Raw genomic sequence first — 22,274 nt, forward strand, 5'->3', positions numbered from 1 at the left:
TTTTTTTATATCCACTGTATGGTATATTGTGTAGACAGTAAATGAGAGTTTAAATGACTATTGTAAACCAAGGTCTTTATTGTGTTTATGGTTGCTTTACATGATAACTTTTCACCTCTGATACGATCTCCACAACACTGACAGTGCAAAAGGCATAGATTTCCACTGTTGTTGTTGGTGGTGTTCAACTACTGGTGAAAATTTGTTGCACAGGTGTGGCAGCATAAATGTGGGACCCAAGCGAAGGGTCGTATTTACTGACCCAGTTGCATATCTTTAAAAGATTAGAGTCAATCAACTTGTTTTAGCATCGTTTTTTCAGTGATCCAAAATTTGTAAAGTATGATTGTAATGTTTTATTTCAGAAGCATTTTGGCTGCAAACAAGTGTAACTGGTGAAACTAGAAGGTTTGAGAATGAAACACTCAGACTTCTGAGTTATATTTTATTGAGTTGCTCTGTAGTACATGGATTTAAAGAGAGTCGAACTGAGAAGTGAAAGTGTACTTCTGTATTCTGTTTTTTAAAGACAAACAAGTTGAACAAGCCACTAATCTAGCATTACAGCACTACAAATAACTCCAAATTATGAATTAAGAAACTCTGCTTAAATATTTATTGCTGTATTTGGTATTAGTCTCACCAAACTCATTTGAATGCATCAAGAACCAAAGAAAAAATAAGAAACGTTCTAGATAGTCCCAGCAGTTCACATGAACCTGAAATGAGAACGTGTCAGTGTGTGGAGTTATTTGTAGGTGTGGAAGTGGTTTAGAAATGACAAGGTTGTTCAGAACAACATCAGGGTGAAATGAAAAAGAAGCTCTGGTGTGCTACAGGTTCAAGAGGTGATCATAAAAATAACTGTGTGGATTCAAAATGAAGCCCTTTCTGATCGCAGTGTGTAAGTATAAAGATTCAGTGTTGTCATCTTTGCAACACAGCTTGTGAATAAAACAAGAAGAAAAATATTTAAATTTTAGACAAATTATTATAATGTACTATTGGGAAGTTCATCTTAACAAGCTGGTGTTTTACTCATTATCATTTTCAGTTTTAAACATTTTGTCCACATCTCTTCAGGAAGGTAATATCATTTTTTTATTATTAGTTTGTTTATAAGTTGCTTGTTGCAAAACGCTTTTATTAGTCATTACAACTCATTTAAGTTTATGATGTGAAATTTCCAAGGAAAATGATTTTCCGTGGATTTTTTTTCCCCATAACTAGAACATCTGGGTCTTGTCCTATTTATATTTCTATATCTACCTTCTCACATGTTATACACTTACTATCACCCTGCTGTAACACTTTAATTTCTCCACAAGATATTAATTAAAGTATATCTTGTTCTTTTTTTCATACCTAGAACGTCTGGGTCGTTTAAGGCCAGCGTATATTTACAGTGGTGGAGTGACCAAAGTGAACGAAAATGAAAACGTCGTGTTTAAGTGCAAAGCTGATAATATACCAGAAAGCACAATCTATATGCACCTCTTCAAAAATGGTGAGAGAGTCAGGACGGATGCTTTTAAAGCTACAACAAGAGATGATACAATATTTAACTTTACCAAAGTCACTGCAGAACTTTCTGGATTGTACACATGCCTTTACTCTGAAGAGAATCTCAGTGTCAAAAAGACAAACGCAAAAGGACACAACTCTGTCTCAATCAAGGTTTTGGGTAGGACACATTCCTGAGTTTGTCATTACATTATCTTAGTTTATTGATTGTGTATCTTTAATAATCAACAGGCTTTTGTATTTAGGAAAAATATTCCCAGCGAAGATTGAAAGAACAGAAACGTCAACACTGACCTGCACCTTTACAAAAATTCAAAACTGTACTCAAGTCTACGTTTATCTCTGCTTAAATGGGATCGGAAACAGAACGAAGCAGGTGAACTGTAGCGATATGACCATTTCCACAACCTTTCTCCTCAGTAGCATTTCAGAAAAAAGCTCTGGGAACTACAGCTGTGTGTATTCAGTGTCTAACTACAGTCTCAGTGAGGTGAACAATGCAGGAGAAAACACTGTCTTTGTCCAAGCAGAGGGTAAGATAGTTCCTATAATTGCTGAGATACAACATAGATATGACAAATTTCTATGTTGATAAATGCTTTGTGCTTTATTGTCCACAGAAAGAAATGTTCTGAGTGTAATAATTAGTGTTTCGGTTGCTGCACTAGTGGTTCTGTTGGTTCTGTTGGGATTCTGCTGGTACCGAGACATTCTTTGTTTCAGTGAGTACATCCTGATTGTTGCACATTTCATGAAATGTCATTAACAATGATTCCCCAGCTCTGACTAAAGATAAAGACAAGTACTGTGCAAAGGTTAGTGTTAGTCATGTATCACTCATAGGCATTCAGATGCTTTTTCTGCTCTAGTCATAGGCTGCTTTTACACTAGGTGTACTTTCTTATTTCCTAGGTACATCCAAATGCTGAAAAAATTCAACTTTTCCGAAAAACAGCAAATGATGTGAAGTTATTTATTTATTCATTATTATTATTTTTAAAATTCCCAAGTAATCAGTTATAAATGACCAGTTATGAAAGACAAAGTTTTCAGTGTGAGTGAACACGAGTAGATTTACAACACGTTGAATCATTGTCAATATTCCAACATAGCAATGTAGCAATGTAAAAATAACAGCTTGTCTATTTTTGGGATGTTCACTGGGATGTGATGTGTTATCCCACTTTACCTTTGGCTGCTGCATGCAGTTATGTCACAAAAGTAACTCGAATTCTCTAGATTTTCTGTCTCCATTGCTATAGAGAAGGCAAACAACCTCCTCATCAACAGAGTTAATCCAATCTTTATTTAATTATGACTGATAATAATACATCCAATCTAAATAGCAAGTTAGACTAGTTAGTTAGTCAGTACTATCTAGGACTTGTTAGAGTGTTATGGGTAGAATGTGTGAGGTGTTTTTTTATATCACTGTAAAAGAGCTAAAGCTAGCTTTTTTTTTTATTATAAAAACAACTAACTTGAAAGCAGCCTTATATATTTTTTATTTTATGCTAGGACAAATGTAAGGAAAGACCAAATAGACTTCTTTTATGTTACACTCATATATTCATTTTTCTGTACACAACATAACTTTCCTCATGCAGTAATATTTAATATTCTATTCATAAATGTGATTATTTAAATGTGATATTACGTCTTTTATATCACATCCCTACTCACATCATTCTCCTTTCATCTTCATCCTCCTCTTTACTAGCTAAACGTTCAGTCTTAAAGAAATTTCCACTACCAGTTAACTCAAGCACTTCATTCAGAAAAAAAAAATAATTATGCTAGAATGTTGATACCATTCATATTAGACTTTTTACATTTTACAATCTAATGTTTAAAATGATAATAAAACACGTAAAATGTGATTTCCTCTTTGACTGGATTGTGGCTATGCTTAATTTCAATGCACTTTATTTTAATTCAGATGCAACAAGAACAGCTAAGCTGCTGTTTGATTGGCTGGTAAATGTACAAAAAAGAAAGAAAGGAAATGAAACAAATGTCTACTGTAATGGACACACGGTCTGAGGAGGTGTAAACTGTCACAAACATAAAATCTGTCCTAGACCTCAATTAACTAATGTGTGTTCAGGGCCAGATTATTTAAGCTCAGTATTAAATGTATTCAATTCTAAGTCGGTTTCTCTAACATCAGTGGAAGGTCACAAGGCAGACGCTTTCAGTCTTGTTTCCTCATTTATATTCCGTAACGTTTTGTTTTCTCTCATGAAGATCTGTGAAATGGGAGATGTGCGACTTTAAAAGAATGATGCAGATCTGTAATTTGTGTTATAAAACCAAAATCTGTATTATGAGAACATGCATAAAGCGTGTGCATTCTTCCTACATGAACAGTGTTATGTCATATCGAAGCTATTGTACATATGCAGCATTTACTGTGCATTTACTCATATTTTCTCATAAAAGTTCTCTTTATTATTATGTTTTCTAAATTTTTTATATAATAATACTAAGATAAGTAGTAGGGAAGCAGCTTTGCACAGAATTTCCCAACTACTTGTAATGTTATTTAAATTCAGAGAAATTTTACTAGAAATTGTACTGAAATGTATTGAAATTTCATTTAGAAATGCATTTAAATGTAGAAATTTGATTTAAATGCAGAGATGCAACTTTGCACAGGATTTCCTGTGAGCAATTACCTTAACATAAAATGTACTGACACCTACTTGAAATTTAAATTAAATTTAGATAAATTTTATTTAAATTTAGCCTCCTATAAATTATATTGACGTTTATTTAAATTTGATTTAGAAATTCATTTAAATGTAGAAATTTGATTTAAATTTAGAGAACGTTGATTTAAATTTAGTCTAATAGAAATTGTATTGAAATTTATTTAAAGAAGATTTAGAGAATTATTTAAATCTAGTGATGCAGCTTTGCACAGAATTTCATGTGAGCAATTCCCTTAACATTAAATGTACAGATGTCTTCGTTAAATTTTATTTCATTTTTACATCTAATTAAATGTAGTACAAATTTCTATTCATTCATGAACTTTTACCATCATTGTGTCTTTTTAGGGTTGTCCCAAGATCCTGCTGTAAGGTATCACTATTTAAAACGTTTTCAAAACAGAGTTGAAGCAATGTTTAGTAAAACACACTCAGGAATCAGTGAATATTGACTAAAACACTTCCACTTTCCTCTTTCTCTTAGAAGCCCTCCCAACAGTGAGCCTTTCTACCATGAGATCAGAGCAGGTATTTTCCCTGCTTTATCCACCACTATCACTATTTTATTCTCATATCAAATTAATCCAACTTGCATACCTTTCACTCCTTTTATAAGGTACACTCTATGTGGATGAAAATGGCGTGCTGTGAGTTTTTTTCCTGACCATCATTGGGTGTACTGTCTTACAAATATAAATTATGTATTTAAAAGCAACACTTACATAAAAATTGTGTTACTGTACTGTTTTTCAGTAGAAGTTTTGGTGGAATGGCTTGTGGAAGTGAAGTGGAGGTTTCATATACCACTGTACAAAAGCATAGAGGTAATAGCATTTAATTCATTTCAATATTATTTGTATATATATATACTGTATATCAAATATCAGGGAATTCAGGACAAGATTTGATTTGATACAAATGAGAAAATCTATAAACACTAACCTTAACCTATGTATTATTTATAGCCATGAAGTGTTATAAATTTGCAAGTGTAAGTCCATGTTGGCATAAAAATAGGCTACTCACATTCAAAAATTAGATCAATATATATGCACGGAAAGTTCCTTGTATTCAGAGTCGGGTTACGCAGGTTCACTTGATTGTCAGATTATTAAAAAGACCTGTACATGGTTTACTATATTATAATCTACAATTTACAGCAGTTGACTTTTCGGTCAAATGCAATACAATGTAACATAGCAGCAAGGATGAATTTAAAAACTGACCAAATGATATACACTCTATGGCCAAAGGTTTGTGAACACCTGACCATCACACCCATATGTGTTCCTTCCCCAAACTGTTGCTAGAAAGTTGAAAGCACACAGTTGTCCAGAATGTCTTTGTATGCTGTAGCTGTAAGATTTCTGAGCACTGGAATTTGTTCCAATGGATTTCTGGAATCGTGTTCAAGTCTCTGTGCACAAAGCGAGCTCCATGAAGACATGGTTTGCCAAGGTTGGAGTGGAAGAACTCGAGTGGCCTGCACAGAGCCATGAACTCAACCACACTGAACACCTTTGGGATGAACTGGAACTCAGATTGAATCTCAGGCCTCCTTGCCTGACATCCAGCCTGACCACACTAATGCTTGTGTGGCTGAATGAGCACAAATCCTCACAGCCATGTTCCCATGAAAGCCTTCCCAGAAGAGTAGAGGTTATTATAACACCAAAGATTGGACCAACACATATGGGTATGATGGTCAGATGTGCACATAATTTTTTTTTTTTTGAAAGCATGCCATTGAAAAATGAGAAAATGGCATTCCAGTAAAAATCTAATCGCAGTCTAGTATATTACAAACACATTGCTTAGCTGTTATTGTCAGATTAATCACTACAAAGTTGGTTTCATTTAACAATACGGCTTCCATCGTCATTATTTGAAAGCTTATAAAATAGCACTTGATCCAGCACATCCTAAGATTTTGCATTTTATTTTGCATTGTATTGCACATGTGCAAATCCCAGGGAAGGCTTTGAGTATTGCTTATGTCTGTAGTTATGCCTGAGGTCTAAATATCGGTGCGCAATTTCAATTTGAAATCCTTACTGCACATGCTTAATTCAACTCTTAGTGAGGAAAAATCACCATATACCTTAAAACAGGTTGAGATGACATGCAGCAACTCCTAATAAATCATCACAGAAGAGGAGACTTGAGCTGTGATATCTACTAATAGCTCTTGCAATTTATGCAGAAGTCAATGAAAACCAGAGAAATCAATGTGGCTTACTCTCTTCCATTTCTTTTATAAGATGAACAACCTGTGGACAAAGATGTGGAGCTGTGAGTTACTTCCACTGACCCTGAACTGAAACTTATTTTTTACACATATTTTTGTTATTGATTGTTGTATTGATTTCATTATCACTGTAAATCACTGTAATGTTTTTTAACAGAACTACAGAGGGAGTCTGTTATGACAGTGTAAGAGTTCCATATGCTGTAGTCCAGAGACGCAAAGGTAACTCAGGGGGTGACTTGTCTACATGTGACTTCTAAAATATTGTCAGCGATGTCTAATTATGATGCTCTTTCCTCCAGACAAAACAGGGGACGAGCAAGTAATGCAAAGGTGAGTGAAAGCCTGAACACTATATTTAACAATAATGGTGAATTGATTTCCAGAATGATTTTAGCAACCCTCATGTTATGTTCACTGCTCAACAATAGCTCAACTCTGTCCTAGGGTTGTATAATTAAAATCATTATTTTAATTATAATTGTAATTATTATTTTAATAAATATAAAGAATTATGTTATAATAATAATAATAATAATAATAATAATAAAGAAGCACCCAATAGTTCAGTATCATTTCTTCGTATCAGTTCGAGACTTGATAATGCTAAAGTTATAATTGTGTAATTGCTGACATGGTGAATTTTTTATTTAACATATGTGGAAGGAGTCTCCAGTGTCAGCACTTTGTAACAGCCTGAAGTAAAGCTGTAACTTTAAGTTTCCCAATAGTCTTCAAAACAGAGAAAGGGAAAGTCTTCAAGAGAAAAAACTTTGCTATTTTTTGTCTTATTAACTTCAAGAGAGAGAGAAATGAGACGCTGTTGAGGGAAAGACTGTTTACAGCTATTAAGTGATTATAGGAACAAACATGTCTTATGGAAGTTCCACAACATTAAATGTAACTATAACAAGATTAAAAGTACAACAAGAGGTTCTTTAAGAAATATTAAAAAATAATTGTTGGTCAATTTCTGTAGTATAAGAGGAATAACACACTTTGGAGCAGGTTGTTATAGGTAAATAATCAACTTCAGGGAGGTAACAGTACCTCTGACTCATGTACGGCCGTATCACACCATCGTAGACTATTTTCCGGTGACACCACGTCCTGAAGTTGTTCTTGTTGTTGTTACTGTTTTAATTTTCTGCATGTTATATGAAGCTCTCAAATGCCATATGCTATATTGTGATTTTTATTCCTTACATAACATTTACTAGTTTTTGGAGAAAAAAGTATAATCCAAGGGCTCTAATTATTAGATAATTAAATCATATTTAAGGAAATGTATGTAAAAATAGTATGTGATGGAAGAAAGCGAATATAACCTTTCTTTCTTAACACTTTTCAACTTTATACTCTCTAAAAGTCTAAAAGAGCTGAAAGAAATCTAACTATTATCAATAAATAGAATTTGTAGGCTGAGCTGAGAAAACTAAGACAATCGCACTTTCATGTTGGGAAAATTGTATTTTGCTATGGTTGCACTTTTAACACCTTTAACATTTTGACCTAAACAGAACAGAAACAGAGAAGACAAACTTTACTGTAGACGCCTGAGTTGTTGTTTTTTTTTCTTGTTAAATTTTAGCTTCAGCTGTGCAACTAATGTAACATACACCGAGGTGAAGTACTGAGGTACGTGGGCCAACAACAAAAACCACACAGAACGTCTAAGCGATGATTGAATAAACCGTCACACACCACCTTTTATAGTGAAAGCATCTCTCTGTGAAGAGTGAAACCAAACATAGAGAAACATGCTCAGTTTCACATAGATAAGCTGCACTGTTACAAACCACATTGTTGAGTGTGTTGTGTATATTTAGTATATTTTATTATATTTCTATGAATGCTGTTTTTTTTTGTTGTTTTTTACCATTGTTTGTTTACTGTATTTTCACCAGAAGAAAAGACAGAACAGTTGATTGCTGTACAACAGAGGGGCAAACAACCAAGACCAGATGATGTGATGTGTGTATATATATTAAAACTATAAGAACTGATGTGCGGGAATTATATTCTGTGATTTTCATGAAATAATTTTTTTTTTCATGTATTTCATGTATTTGTGAATTATTTAATTGATAATGACACTTATTAAGACTTAACACTGTGATATGATAGTAAAATCAAAGGAATAAGCATCTTTTGTGTAAATAATGTATAAATGTTTGTATAAATATCAAAATAAACAGTGAAATATATCCATTTTTTTTCACATGAATTTCATAAGTAATATGGATAAGGAAAAGCTGTAGAAACATGCTAAGTGCTAATGAACCATTAAAAAAGACATACATTGTTAGTTGACAATTTTCTACCCTACACTGTAAAAAATGAAAAAGTAAAAAAAAAAAACAACCTTAAATATAATCATATTTATCATATTATGGTTTATTTCCTTTAGGAATATTTAAATGAAAAAAATGCATATGTATAGGTATTTCTGTTTTTCAGTGCGTCCTTTTAAGAGAAAAAAAAAATCCAAAAATCTATCATTTTTCACTCTATTTCTGTTCATCTATATCCCAAGCACTGGGCATCATGAAATAAGAGAGAAACACCAGACTGAGTCAAGGGTTTGACCAAAAGGTGGCAGGCTTTTCCATATCAAAGACGGTCCTTAATTCTGATTGGCTGTCTTTCCTGCTTGGGGGAAAAAAAGACCCTCAGGGGGGGAAAAGACAGAAGAGCATCTTTTGCAGAGCAGGAAGAGCAGGAGGAAGAGAAGAGGAGGAGAAGTTCACAGCATATATGTGATGTGTGTGAATGTGAAACGGCAGGGAAACTTGGCACTGCCAGGTGAGAGAGTGTGACGGGATGAGGAGGTGAGGAAACAGCAAATGTCTCCATGTATGTGCTTGTTGTATGCTGAATGCAGGATGTTTGTGCTCTTCTTTGGCAGTGAAATAGTGCAGAAATGATTTGTGTACATTTGTGTCCAGTCTGTGCAGTGATGTATTCACTTTATATAGTAATATGCACTATGAATAGGTATAGTTGTATTTCAAGATGCTTTATAATTAGGCTTATATAGTATAAGCACTACATATATAGTGTTATATATTATTTGCATACATAATGTCTTGTTCTTTGAACTTCTTTGTTTGTATGCAGTATGTTCAGCTTAGATTTATAGTGTCATTGGAACACTGAAGCTCCACAAGTGGCAACATGCTACGAACTCAAATCTCATTCTCCTGTCTGGTTGTGCTCGCCTGCTGCGGTTTCATCTGCTCCACCCTGGGTGAGTTCGTGTAACCTCACCTACCTACATTTCCTTCTGTCTTTGTTCAAAAAAGAATAGACATGATACATAAGAATTCCAATTCTCACATTGAGAAGAAAAATACTTTTAAGATTAAATGCCGTAGTGTAATTTTCGAATTTTCATGATCATAAAGAAAAGGAAAATTGGAAAAGTAACACATGCGATCACTGTGTGTGTCAACGTCGCAGGTGTAATCATGATATTTTCATGACCATGACCATAATGCAGGAGAACCTGGTAAAGTGTGGCATTATTGTACAAAGTACAGCCCAGAAAACAATCTGGTTCCTCTCATGGACACTGTAGATTTCTACCTATGTAGAGAACTGATGCTGCAATCATAAAGACGTTGCTGTGCTCATCCCAGGCCTCTTATTTACAATTCGCTCATACTGAACATCCCTTCACACATTCAGTACTGTATGAGTTTACTCCTCGACACCTGGATAGTGTAATGATTTATAATCCACCCATCCAATGTCAACCAGAAGATCACCTGTTCCCTTTTTAGTCTGATTTAGACACTATCACCTCTGGCTTTTTCATTAGGGAACTAAATCTACATCTGAGTTTCTGTAAAGCTGCTTTGTGACAATGTCTTTTGTTAGAACAATAGATGTTAGACAAATACAACTAAATTGAACTGAAAGAGGTTGGTGTTGGTATAAATATATTATTGAAACATGTGGTTAGGCACGCTGCTGCAAGACAATCAAATCAGCTTTTCTCATTTCCTCAAAAAAAAAAAAAAATTAATGTCCGCAGTATAGCACTGACAGTTTTGTAACTACCTACAGTTTGAGTTCACTTAAGCATTTTTACTTTAATATTTTAAGAGTGGAAATAACCAAATTGCTGAGAGTGTGAGCCTCTAGGACAAAGTGTTTATATCAGCTATTTGCTTGGCTCTGTGATGCCAAACAAATTTGACATGTTCAATATTTAATTACTTTTATACTAATTTTAATACTTCTTCCATAGTGCTATTGAATTCTCCATTCAGATTGTTCAGAAGGTGGTGATTAATTTTCTATAACAATAGTTCTGACAGTAATTCTGGCTGAAAGACAAATCACAGGTTTCACAAGGGACTTGCATGGTGTATAATCCACATAAGATAAGACTAATATTGGAATAAACAGATTTAAAATACATGTTATTACAGAGAAATCCTGGAACTGGTGAAGTTTTCCATAAGGAGACATTTATTGAACATTTATGGAAGGAGTCTCCAATGTCAGCACTTTGTAATAATCAGTACATTTTCCACCACAGGAAAGTTTTTAGGACAGAGCTTTCTGATTGCTTGGTAACAAGACAAGCTTACTTTTTTTTGTCCTATTAAACTATAATGTAACTCTAAATGGCTAAAAAATATGACAAGACACTTTGAGACCACCTTGTCCCTCTGTCATTGATTATTTTCTTATAACGCAGCCTGAAAATAATCTTATAACATGAAAATAATCAGCGATGAGAGGGTGTGATGCAGCCAGGCACAAAGCAGAGTTACTGTTACCACAACAAAAAAACTGACTCACAAATGAGTTGTTACAGATCATATAACTCAGTCAGTGGTATTTAGTCATTAATTAGTTGAAGTAGCCTATTTAAGTTGAAGTAGTATGGCATAAATATTGAACATCCAACAAAACCCAGCTGTAAAAAATGAGACAATGACTTTTATGCCTTTGCTTGTCTGGGTAATACCTCTGTCTCAGTGGGCTGTAACATTTGCTCAATTGCAATCAAAAATGGGATCGAACATCCCACTGTGTCAGCAGATTTTAAATGTCACTCCCCCTGTCGTAGGTAAATGTCACCGCTCCACCTACATTCCTTTCATTAAATGAATTAATAAATAAAATAGCCTTGCCTACTGTATGCATAAGAAATGCAGAGTATGCTAATAAAATTATGCAGACAGAAATCAGTTGTATAATAGCATTCAGTTTTTGTGGAAACATTGATGCTAAGTGGCTTGAATTCTTTCTCATGGTTAATAGTGTAATAGTAATGTCAGGTCAGTGGATCATTTGCTAAAATGCACCTTGCTTGAAATAGAAATGTCTACTTTTTAGGGAAAAAAAAAATACCCACTCCTTCTAGCTAAGGCTAATTCACAACAGCTTTATTCCTAATCTCTCAAATGTTAGCTAGCATGATAATAACTCAGATGATACAAACTAGCTGAATGCTAACAATACAAACTGTAGTGATAAATACAAAGTATATGCTGCAGCAGATATATTACAGTGATGAGGATTGTCCCGTCACATCTGTTAAAGTTTATATTTGTTAGGAATTTAGATAGAAAGTAAAAGTGAAAAAAAAAATGGTAAAATACAGACACTAAAAAAACAAATTTATAGTAATTGTACTTTGTTACTTCCCACTGCAGTCTGAAATCGAAACATCAGTACTTTAAACTAGTTTTTCTAAATTTAAATTTTAATTTCTCTGTTTGTAAATGAAATGTAAATGTAAATACAGCATGTCCCAAAAGTCTCCATACCTAGGGGACTATGTATGCCAGCACCACTTCAGCTGTGCCTTCATCAGTGAATGTTCGTGGACATCCACATTTCAGTTAGTCTGCGACACTTCCAGTCTTTTTGAATTTGTTAATAAGTTTGGCAACAGTGTCGTGTGTGATGTGCTTGCCATGTTTCCTGTTAAAGTCCATCGGAACCTTGCGAAAGCTTCCTGATTCAGCCTTGTGAATGATTTCAATACCTCAAAGGCATTCTTAAAGGCTATCTGAAAAAAAAAATATATATATATATATATATATATATATATATATATATATATATATATATATATATATATATATAAAAACTAAGTATGAAAATTTTTGGAAGACATTTTGCTAAAAAGTGTTAATTTCCATGATGCATGAAGACTTTTGGGACACCCTGTACTAAGCACCAGAAAGTTTTGTAAAAAATCCTACAAACAACAACATATGACAGCAGCTCATTACACCATAATCTAGACTTCCATCTATCATAAATTGTGCCTCATAACTGAATCTGCTCCTTCAGTAATGTACTTCGTCTGGCTAAATCTTGTTGAGCTTCCCGCTGTAATTCATTGTGTAAGGGCAAAATTAGATTAGTGAGGACGCCACTAATGGTGGCTCTGGCTTTACAGAGGAAAATTGCCCAAATTAGTTCGCAGAATCTCGGATATATTTCCCCTGTTTCCCTGTAAGCACAAATATACTTATGAGGCTGCAGTTTTGCCAAGTCATGTCATTACTGTTCTGTATTTTTGTAGGATATCATGCTATCTAGACATTTTCCAGTACATTTGCATTTGTGAAATTTTATTTAAAGATTCCCAGTCAGTGTAAAGAAGGGTTCCTGGTAGGTAATTGCTGAGACAATAAAGGTTTGTGGGTAATTTGCATAATGGAATAAGCAGAGGAGGAGTAGATGAGTAGGAGAGTTATTGATCAAGCATCAGTTCCGGTACCCAAACACACTCATTTTTCTAGCTTTATCATTTCAAACAACCCCATAATTCAAGCCTATATAATTCAAATGCACATGAGGAAGAAACAATGAGAGGAACCAGACGCGAAAGAGAACCCATCCTCATCTGAGTAACATCGGATAACGGGATTATAAATCATTACAGTATACAGGAGTAGAAGACAAAGTGTGTTGAAAGGATATTCAGCATGAGCATATTGTGAATAAGGGTATTTTCACATTTGGTCCGAATACACAAGTCCACACCCAGGACTGATTCTGGGCTAGTTTGAGGGAGGGACTCATGATCACAGGTTTGCTTTTACATAGAAGAATTCTTTCCGGACTCTGGGTTGATTCCTCATTTCCATACGTCACTTTTGTACATGCAGGTTTGCAAAATCTCACTGCAAGCACTAGAACCACAAAAGTGAGCCAATTCCAGTGCTCCATTCCTATGAAAGTCCAGTTTTATATATCAGCAACCATTATTACCCATTCCCCATGCATCCCAAAAGTAGAAACAGTAGTACCAAAAGTAACACGACAAGTTGAACCACCATCATGTGATTCAGCATGCAGCTCTGAGAGCAGATAGCTAACACACCTGCTGTGGACCTCACCAGTTCCAAGCTTTAAAACTGCTTTCTCAGTTCACCAAAGTCTGGGCTTAAATGGCCCGAGTCTGGAAGAACCGCAAGTGTGAAAATGACCTAAGACTCCTGGGATTAGTACAGGACCATCTTCATGATTACAGCAGCAGTTCTTAGGTCCAAATCTACAGTAACCAGGTGAGATTTTCCACTGAAGCAAGAGTGAGAATTGGAATCTCCAAGCAGGTCATGATATGTTGGGAAACCTACTTGCAAACATACTGTACTTGATGCTTTTATTTTGCCTCAGCTCCCCCCAAGATATCTCTGTATGCCAAAACTGAGGGCAGGTTGTTGAATGATCTCTTCCACAAATACCAGAAATGGGTGAGACCAGTGGAAACTCTGAATGGGACAGTACGAGTTAAATTTGGACTGGCCATCTCTCAGCTGGTCGACGTGGTGAATACTGATTTCCTTTGTAATGAATATATTTTTTACTGTTTACTCATGGTCAGGATTGCAGATCAAAGTGTTTTATCTTTGAAATTTTTGACATATTGATTTCTAGAAGTAAAAATGTTGCCTGATAAAGGACCTTATTGAAAAGTGTTTTTAAATATTTTAACAACCTTGTTCAAAGGATGAGAAGAATCAGCTGATGACGACCAATGTATGGATGAAACAGGTAATGCGTTACATTAAAGCTCCACTACACTGAAGGCCTAAATATTATATAATACTTCTATTTTTTTCCCCCAGAAAACTGGCTTGTCTATGGTAATGCATCTTGATGGAAGTTGACCAGCAATTTTAATCTTTCTCTTTCCTTCCTTATCCTCCTCCTCCACCTCTTGCACCTCCGGCCCACATGTGCTTTTTCCTGCCCTGACAGCTTTATGGAGATTGTATCTGCCCATGTCTGCTAGAGCTCCATTGTTCCCAGAAGGGTCAGAAGGTCATAGGTTGCCTAGAGCAATTTCTTACAGGATTAGGGTGATGGAAAGAGAGGTTCTTTGGTTTATAGATGGCTTAAGCTTTGATCCATCACACGAGAGAAGCAGAATGAAAACGGGGGTGGAACTGTTTCTATCTGCTCCTGTAATGCTCTAGTGAAGAACATGTCAGTATTGAGTTAGCAATATTCAGAAGTTATGACCCTCAGAAGACTGCATCAACAGATCGATAGGAAAATCAAATCACCCTAAGCACTGATAACTGAAATTGCCCTTCTTGTGAGTCTCGGCTTGATCTAATATAATGTCTTGTGTTCAGGAATGGGTTGATGCAAAGCTGCGATGGGACCCTAAACACTACCTGGGTATCACCTATATCAGAGTGCCATCTGACTCTATATGGATTCCAGACATTGTGCTCTATGACAAGTATGTACAATACATCCACAATGAACTTGTTTCATGCCAAAATGTGCATAATTACAAGAAAACTGCATGGAAATTATATTTAGAGCTGTTTATCTCCTTGGACTCAGCGATGACTCGTTTTCACACACCACTTTGGTTTGTAGAAAGATAAACTACATAATACTATTTATGTGGTGGTCTGGGAAAACTCTTCAGGTGTCACTGTGTGTGAATTCTGTCAGGCAAAAATGACCAAAAATGGTCTTTTCACCAAAATATGTTTTTCTGCCTATAACATACTTTAGGGAAAAAATATTCAACAAAAATGGTTAAGAAATTTTTTTATTTACTTTCTACCTTTGTAGATAAGGCAGCAGTTTACCAAAAGCAGCTGTAAAAGCAGTCAGTTTGTTTAAATGTTTAAAGCGCTAGCTTGATAGCTAAGGGCTGTATTCAGAGCCGAGTTGTGCGTGCATAGTGAGGATTTAATACAGAAATCGTACGTGTTTGTATTCAGACCTCAGATATAACAATGTACTTAAATGCTACTTGGACGGATTTGCATGGCAAGCAGTAAGCCCAGCGCCACCATCTGACAGCTGACTGACACGCTGAAATTTGTTTTGGGCTAAACTATACTACTATATAATCGACTTAAACAACTGCATAACCTGTCTCTGAATACAAGGAATGTTCCACATGTAAATATTGACAGAACTTTTGGACTTAAATCGCCGACTATGAATAGTATGTTTTGTTTTGTTTTTTACACAGTAAATGTTATGCTTTGATCAAGTTGCTGGTTACGTGCCATAGGAAAATAGACATAAGAATAATCCATTCAGTTTGAAATTATAAGACAAAACTGTAATGTTTAAATGCTAATAAAAAGGGAAATTTACATACACACAACAGAGAAACAGTTCAGAAAAGCCTGTAGTTTTCATTACATTGTAAAAAAAAAAAAAAAAAAAGTGAAAATTTCAGCATGTGAAGTGTTTTTTTTTCCCAGGCTGCCACACATTTATTATTCCATCAATACAAAAAAGACAGATCAATGACCTGTTGAGACTGATGCCATTTTTTCTGGCATGGTTGTTTACAATGTGCTGTCAAGCAATATCAAATTACAGCTTCCAGAAAACCTCAAGAGTACCCAACTAGTAATTACGAGTTAGATAAAGATGCGCAAGCTTCTAGTTTGTAATTACCATAATTCTGACATGACATGAATATGATTACTGGCAAATCCTCTGAACATCTACTACAACTACTGAACAGAGCTCAGAAAACTGTGTGTTCTCATAACTCTAGACATTTAAAACTCTTTAACCTTTAACGCTAATGATCCATGGATGGTTTCACACTACCACTCCTCACACTTTAACCTTAATAATGTCATATTTTATTTTCAGTGGTGTTACTGGATAATGAGCCTTAGGAAAGTTAAAAGAGCATAAGAGGTTAAAAGTACTAGGTTTAAAAAGGTATTAAAAAATTCATGCTGTGGTAACCTTATAACCTAATACCACATTTTTAAAGCATATGCCATTAAAATCGATATAATACCGCAGTGACAGTGCAAACATTAGATTATTTGACTTGGGATTAATTAAGTAGCATATATCAAGGTTAATGCCACATGAATACTTATTTTTAGCCCATTATCATCTATACACTTTTTATTGTCTACAGTGAAGATTCACTCATTTGAAAGGCTAAGTGAAAGTAAGTCAAGAAAGATTACAGATGGAATAAATAATGAAATAAATGGATATGTTTTAATAGTGCCGATGGGCAATTTGAGGCCACGGCTACCAAAGCCGTAGTGAAGCATGATGGCACCATCTCCTGGACGCCACCCGCTAACTACAAATCAGCCTGCACTATTGATGTTACCTTCTTCCCCTTTGACCTTCAGAACTGCTCCATGAAGTTTGGCTCATGGACCTACGATGGCTCACAGGTATTTTCACATACAGTTATGGTAAAACGCAATCTGAAAGACAGCTATGTTTCTTAACTAAGCTTATATAAATAGTCTTAATAGTCTTATACATGATTCCACAATTGGGGTGCCATTTATCTCCTGTAACTGTAAATTTTTTTGAAACATGCATTTAACCGTACAAAAATGTATTAACCTATTTCAGGCAACAATCTAATTCTTTAAAGTTTATTTGCTGACTATGGGTACATTTTGCTCTTAAACTAAGAGATTGAGAAGTATGAGTAAGAGAGTTGAAAGTATCAGAGTTGGGTTTTTCTTACATAGAATTAGCAAATACATAAAAGGTGTCTCAAGGACATTCCAAAGATTTACTTAAAAATATTTTTTAATTTATAATTTACTTTCACTGTACAATTTTGGTAATGACCGCATCACTCAATATCACAATATCACTGACAATAAAGAAAAGAAAGGAGAACTTTTCTTCTTCCCATGATCTTTAGGAAATTCTGATGTCTAATTGAACATGTGACTTGAGGAATATTCCAAATTTTTCATGAGATGAATGTGTTCAGGGTTGAATAAATGATATGAGACATGAAAATGTACATTTTTCATAACCTTTAATGGATGACACATGGAAAAGGATGCTCTAAGCATAAGATGTTAAATGGGTTCACACATTAATGCATTGAAAGTGCTGTAGAGGTTTTTTAAAAAGCACACAGGATATTGTGAAGGACACTTCTGTTTGAGATGTTACCTTTACCTTACATTCATATCTGTACATGTGTAAATATGTAAACACTGTAAATATCAGTGTGACACAAATGGCACCCCAATCACACTTACAAATATCCAAATAGTTAGCTGAACTTGTGTACGTAAGGTTTCTTTATGAGAAATTATTCTTTAACTCTCAGGTGGACATAGTCTTGGAGGACTTCCATGTGGACAAGCGAGACTACTTTGACAACGGTGAATGGGAGATTGTGACAGCTACAGGGAGCCGGGGTTTGAGGATGGACACGACAGGCTCCTATCCCTTTATCACTTACTCCTTCATCATCCGGCGTCTCCCTCTCTTTTACACACTCTTCCTCATCATTCCCTGCATTGGTCTGTCCGTCTTGACTGTGCTGGTCTTCTACCTGCCCTCTAACTGTGGAGAGAAAATCTCTCTTTGCACTTCCGTTCTCGTCTCACTCACTGTGTTTCTCCTGGTGATAGAGGAGATCATCCCGTCTTCCTCTAAGGTATGCTTCACATTCCAGGTCTACGTTTTAGGTAACTGTTGATATAAAGTGATATGATGTGAAGTTTTCTGTGAGGAGATGTTTATTAAATATTTTTGGAAGGCGTCTCCAGTGTCAACACTTTCTAACAGTCAGAGGTAAAGCTGTAATTTTAGGGTTCAGACATGGAAAAGTCTCCAAGATGGAGGATTTTGTGGCTTTTGGTAAAGATTTTGGTAAATTGATGTGGCATAAGAGGAATAAATCACATAATGCTATTACTGGAAAATAATCAGTTTCAGGATGTTGAGTAGTTCTTGCTTGTCTTTGTCATTTTGTTCTAAGGGTATGCATAACTATAGATATATTGGAAAAATTATGCTTAGTATTGTTTCATTTTAACTAAATAACTGAAATGGCTTATTTTAAAAATCATTCTTTGTGGGAAGCTCAGTTCATGTGAAATTTGTACAAATTTGAAGAACATGGAAAGTAGGAATGGGGTTGCAAATTAACATAAAAACGATAACCCCTCCCCTAACCCTAACTATCACCTTCGTAACTCTTCATAGGGATACATATTGCTACGCTGTTGTTACAAAGTGTGATGTCATGTTGGTTTGTTGGCATGAGGTGCATTACACTCTGAATTTCCTCTCCATAGGTCATCCCGCTTATTGGCGAGTATCTAGTCTTCACCATGATCTTTGTCACACTCTCCATCATCATCACTGTCTTTGCCATCAACATTCACCATCGCTCCTCGTCCACGCATCATGACATGGCACCCTGGGTCCGCCGGGTCTTCCTGCACAGTCTTCCAAAGCTGCTTTGCATGCGCAGCCATGTGGACCGCTATGCCACAACAGGCGGGAGTCATCGAGCTGGAGGAACAGCAGCGCTAAACTGTGGGAAGGGCTTAAAACAAGACAGCAGCCTTCTGCTAAACTCAGCAGCACACAACCTTCAAGCAGCACTGGACTCTATTCGATACATCACTCTGCATGTGGTAAAGGAGAATGAAGTCAGAGAGGTAAGAAGAATGGCTCTCAGTGGGTTTCTCTTTCTGGGGAGTAAGTAATCTGTTGATGTGAGTGATGGCCCTTGTTGCTTACAGTAATTTATTACTTTCCACTGTGTTCCACATTTGTCTTCTTCCATTTGTGAGATTGTTTTATAGATAATATAGATTGATTGCTTACACCTTGAAGGTAGTTAGCTAGTTAAGTGCACGAATACAGACTCAAATGAGTAGTTTCCTATATAGGGGGTGACTCAGACTTGGTCATTATCCATTTATAAGGAAGTTTCTAATGTAGCACATCCTGGTTGCGCCCTCAACAAAACGTAATCAAGTCATTGGCCAACGTTTGCCTATAAGCTGTGATGTTTTCTCTTCATATTGCACATAAAAGATATTAATCAAGTCTAGCAGGAGAGTTATATTGTACGACAGCTTTATGCTTGGAATTCTACATACATACCCGTGTGTTCCTGATTCTGAAATGGTTGTAGATCATTCGTGCATGCTAATTAATCCACAGAGTAAAAGCTAACTTATATTGTTGCATCTCTCCACAGGTTGTTCAAGACTGGAAGTTTGTGGCTCAAGTTCTAGACCGTGTCTTCCTGTGGGTCTTCTTGTCAGTATCTGTACTCGGTTCTGCTCTGCTCTTCATCCCTGTCATTTACAAATGGGCCAAAATCATTGTTCCAAGCTATGGAGATAGCAGTAGGTAAGATAGGAAACTTAAAGATCTCTTAATTCTGGAAAAATTAAGCACAGGGATTTAAAAATATTTTCTGTTTTCATTAAGATTGATTGACCGATCCACATTATAACTGAAATCTAGCATTATATCCACATTATAACTGAAATCTAGCATCACTATATTTATTTACAATGCAGCATCTACAGTTCAAACACAGGTAACCAAAGAACAAGGGATCCAAACACAGATGCATTAGTAGTGATAAAATGAAACCAATTTTATCTTTTCCCATTTTTCACTAAGATGACAGTCAAAATTGGAATCATTTATTTCTTTAACATATTGCACATTGCTCTTCATATACAACAAATATTGTATATTATATTATTATTATTATTATTATTATAATTTTGGGAAATAATGCAGTTCATAAAAACATTTAGCAAAATGCAATGCTTGAGATGCTTCTATTATAAATTATTATAATTAATAAATTATTAAAAAATTACTTAAATGCACAATTGAAATTCTATATATAAATGTAAATGATTTTTACTCATGTACTTCTTTGTTGTGTTTGTACTCAGACTTATTTATGATAATTAAATGCTTTTTTATGAATACACTTGCTTATTTCTTTATTGAAAATCTCATAAATAACATACATTTGTGCTCATATTTACATACTCAGTAATTTTTAGTGTCCCTTCACGTCCATTTGATTAGGAATTGCTGTAGAAAGGGTACTGAGATAAAGATTAAAGACGGTAGGTATTCCTGAGACATTAAACATTAAAGAGTGTAATTAGACAGGACACGATGCAAAACCCATGTTCGAGTCCAAAGGAAATAAATGGTTACACTTCTTTAATAGTGGAGGTGTGTGGTGAATAAATAAATTGATTAAGATGGGTGAGGTAGATATGGCTGATGGTAGCCATGATTTAAAGACAATAGTACCTTCATGTTTCTGATAAGAATTCGTATAGAACATTTTAAGTGACTTTTTTTTAAACAGACATCACATCTGCTGGTTATATGAATTGAGAGAGAAGGTTCAGTCGACTCACCAGCAGTGTGTAAAACCTGACTGAGCTTCACCTTGCATGAGCTGATGTTCCCACTGACCAATCACTCAACACCACTGTTCCCAATGACCACTCACTCAACACCACTGTTCCCAATGATTAATCACTCAACAGCACTGTTCCCATTGACCAATCACTCAACACCACTGTTCCCAATGATCAATCACTCAACACCACTGTTCCCAATGATCAATCACTCAACAGCACTGTTCCCATTGACCAATCACTCAACACCACTGTTCCCAACAACAAATCAGTGACATTTTCCACACTGTTATAACCTGCATACAAGTGTATCTGCTTATATTCTGTCCCATTTTGCACATAATCTATATTCCATGTATATATTTGCTACAGTTCTGTAGTTGATATAGCCTGCATATGAGTATATCTGGTTATATTCTGAGCTGAAAGGGAGCATAGTGAGCATTAATGCTCTCTGGTTTTTGTGGTGCATTGTGGGATTTTTTAGGGAGCAAAAGTTCCAGTGCACTGGAGGATTATACGATTCAGACAGCCCTTAAAATGGCCGAGTCCCGGATCAGTGCCCTGAATACTGAACTAGGGAGCTGATTGAGACACACCCCAAGAGAGCAAAACTGGCCATGCTCTCTGGGTGGGAGGGGCATACTCTTTCTTCCCTATCAATTACAATGACACTAGACAATCATAGGCATGTGTGAGCTCATGCATGAGGGAGGAGGAGGATAACACTTTCCTCTAAGTGTGTTACGCCACTCAAATGATGCTGCATGAGCAGCAGTTTGAAAAGATGTGGTAGGCTTGCTTCATGTGTCTCAGAGGAAGCACGTGATAGCCTTCACTCTCCCTGGTTAGTAGCTGTCGTATGATGGGGAGACCTAAGCGGTGGGTGGGAATTGGACAAGACTAAATTAGTGAGAAAAACTGGAGGGGAAAAAATATAGTATTTTGTAAATAGGTATGTAAATATGCTATGGTCCCATGACCAAAGTCGTCTTCTTTCTATAAGAAATTATTTCTAATCTATTATTTTTATATTCTGATCAAACTCTTTTCTATTCTGCAAGTGTTCAGGAAATCCTCCTTCATTTAACACGTTTTTAATATTAA

At 35.5% G+C, this 22,274-nt stretch overlaps 2 protein-coding genes across 2 annotated transcripts; both read left to right on the forward strand.

The window, feature by feature from the left end:
- The first annotated feature begins 814 nt into the window (after window positions 1–814).
- On the forward strand, window positions 815–8,124 carry LOC113526907 (uncharacterized). Its single transcript, XM_026914348.3, has 13 exons — window positions 815–904; window positions 1,055–1,087; window positions 1,370–1,684; window positions 1,770–2,057; window positions 2,145–2,246; window positions 4,587–4,611; window positions 4,723–4,766; window positions 4,855–4,885; window positions 4,992–5,062; window positions 6,500–6,530; window positions 6,644–6,708; window positions 6,789–6,819; window positions 8,078–8,124. Exons 1-13 carry the CDS (start codon window positions 880–882, stop codon window positions 8,121–8,123), a joined length of 1,107 nt encoding a protein of 368 aa, XP_026770149.3. The 5' UTR covers window positions 815–879; the 3' UTR covers window position 8,124.
- Window positions 8,125–9,015: 891 nt separating this feature from the next.
- On the forward strand, window positions 9,016–20,662 carry chrna5 (cholinergic receptor, nicotinic, alpha 5). The gene is made up of 9 exons (XM_026913776.3): window positions 9,016–9,317; window positions 9,607–9,736; window positions 14,143–14,294; window positions 14,476–14,520; window positions 15,108–15,217; window positions 16,985–17,162; window positions 18,071–18,403; window positions 19,047–19,415; window positions 19,964–20,662. The coding sequence occupies exons 2-9, from the start codon at window positions 9,664–9,666 to the stop codon at window positions 20,120–20,122; spliced, it is 1,419 nt and encodes a 472-aa protein (XP_026769577.3). The 5' UTR covers window positions 9,016–9,317; window positions 9,607–9,663; the 3' UTR covers window positions 20,123–20,662.
- Window positions 20,663–22,274: the final 1,612 nt, after the last annotated feature.

The sequence above is a fragment of the Pangasianodon hypophthalmus genome, chromosome 6 (assembly GCF_027358585.1).
Source record: "Pangasianodon hypophthalmus isolate fPanHyp1 chromosome 6, fPanHyp1.pri, whole genome shotgun sequence".
NCBI lineage: Eukaryota > Metazoa > Chordata > Actinopteri > Siluriformes > Pangasiidae > Pangasianodon > Pangasianodon hypophthalmus.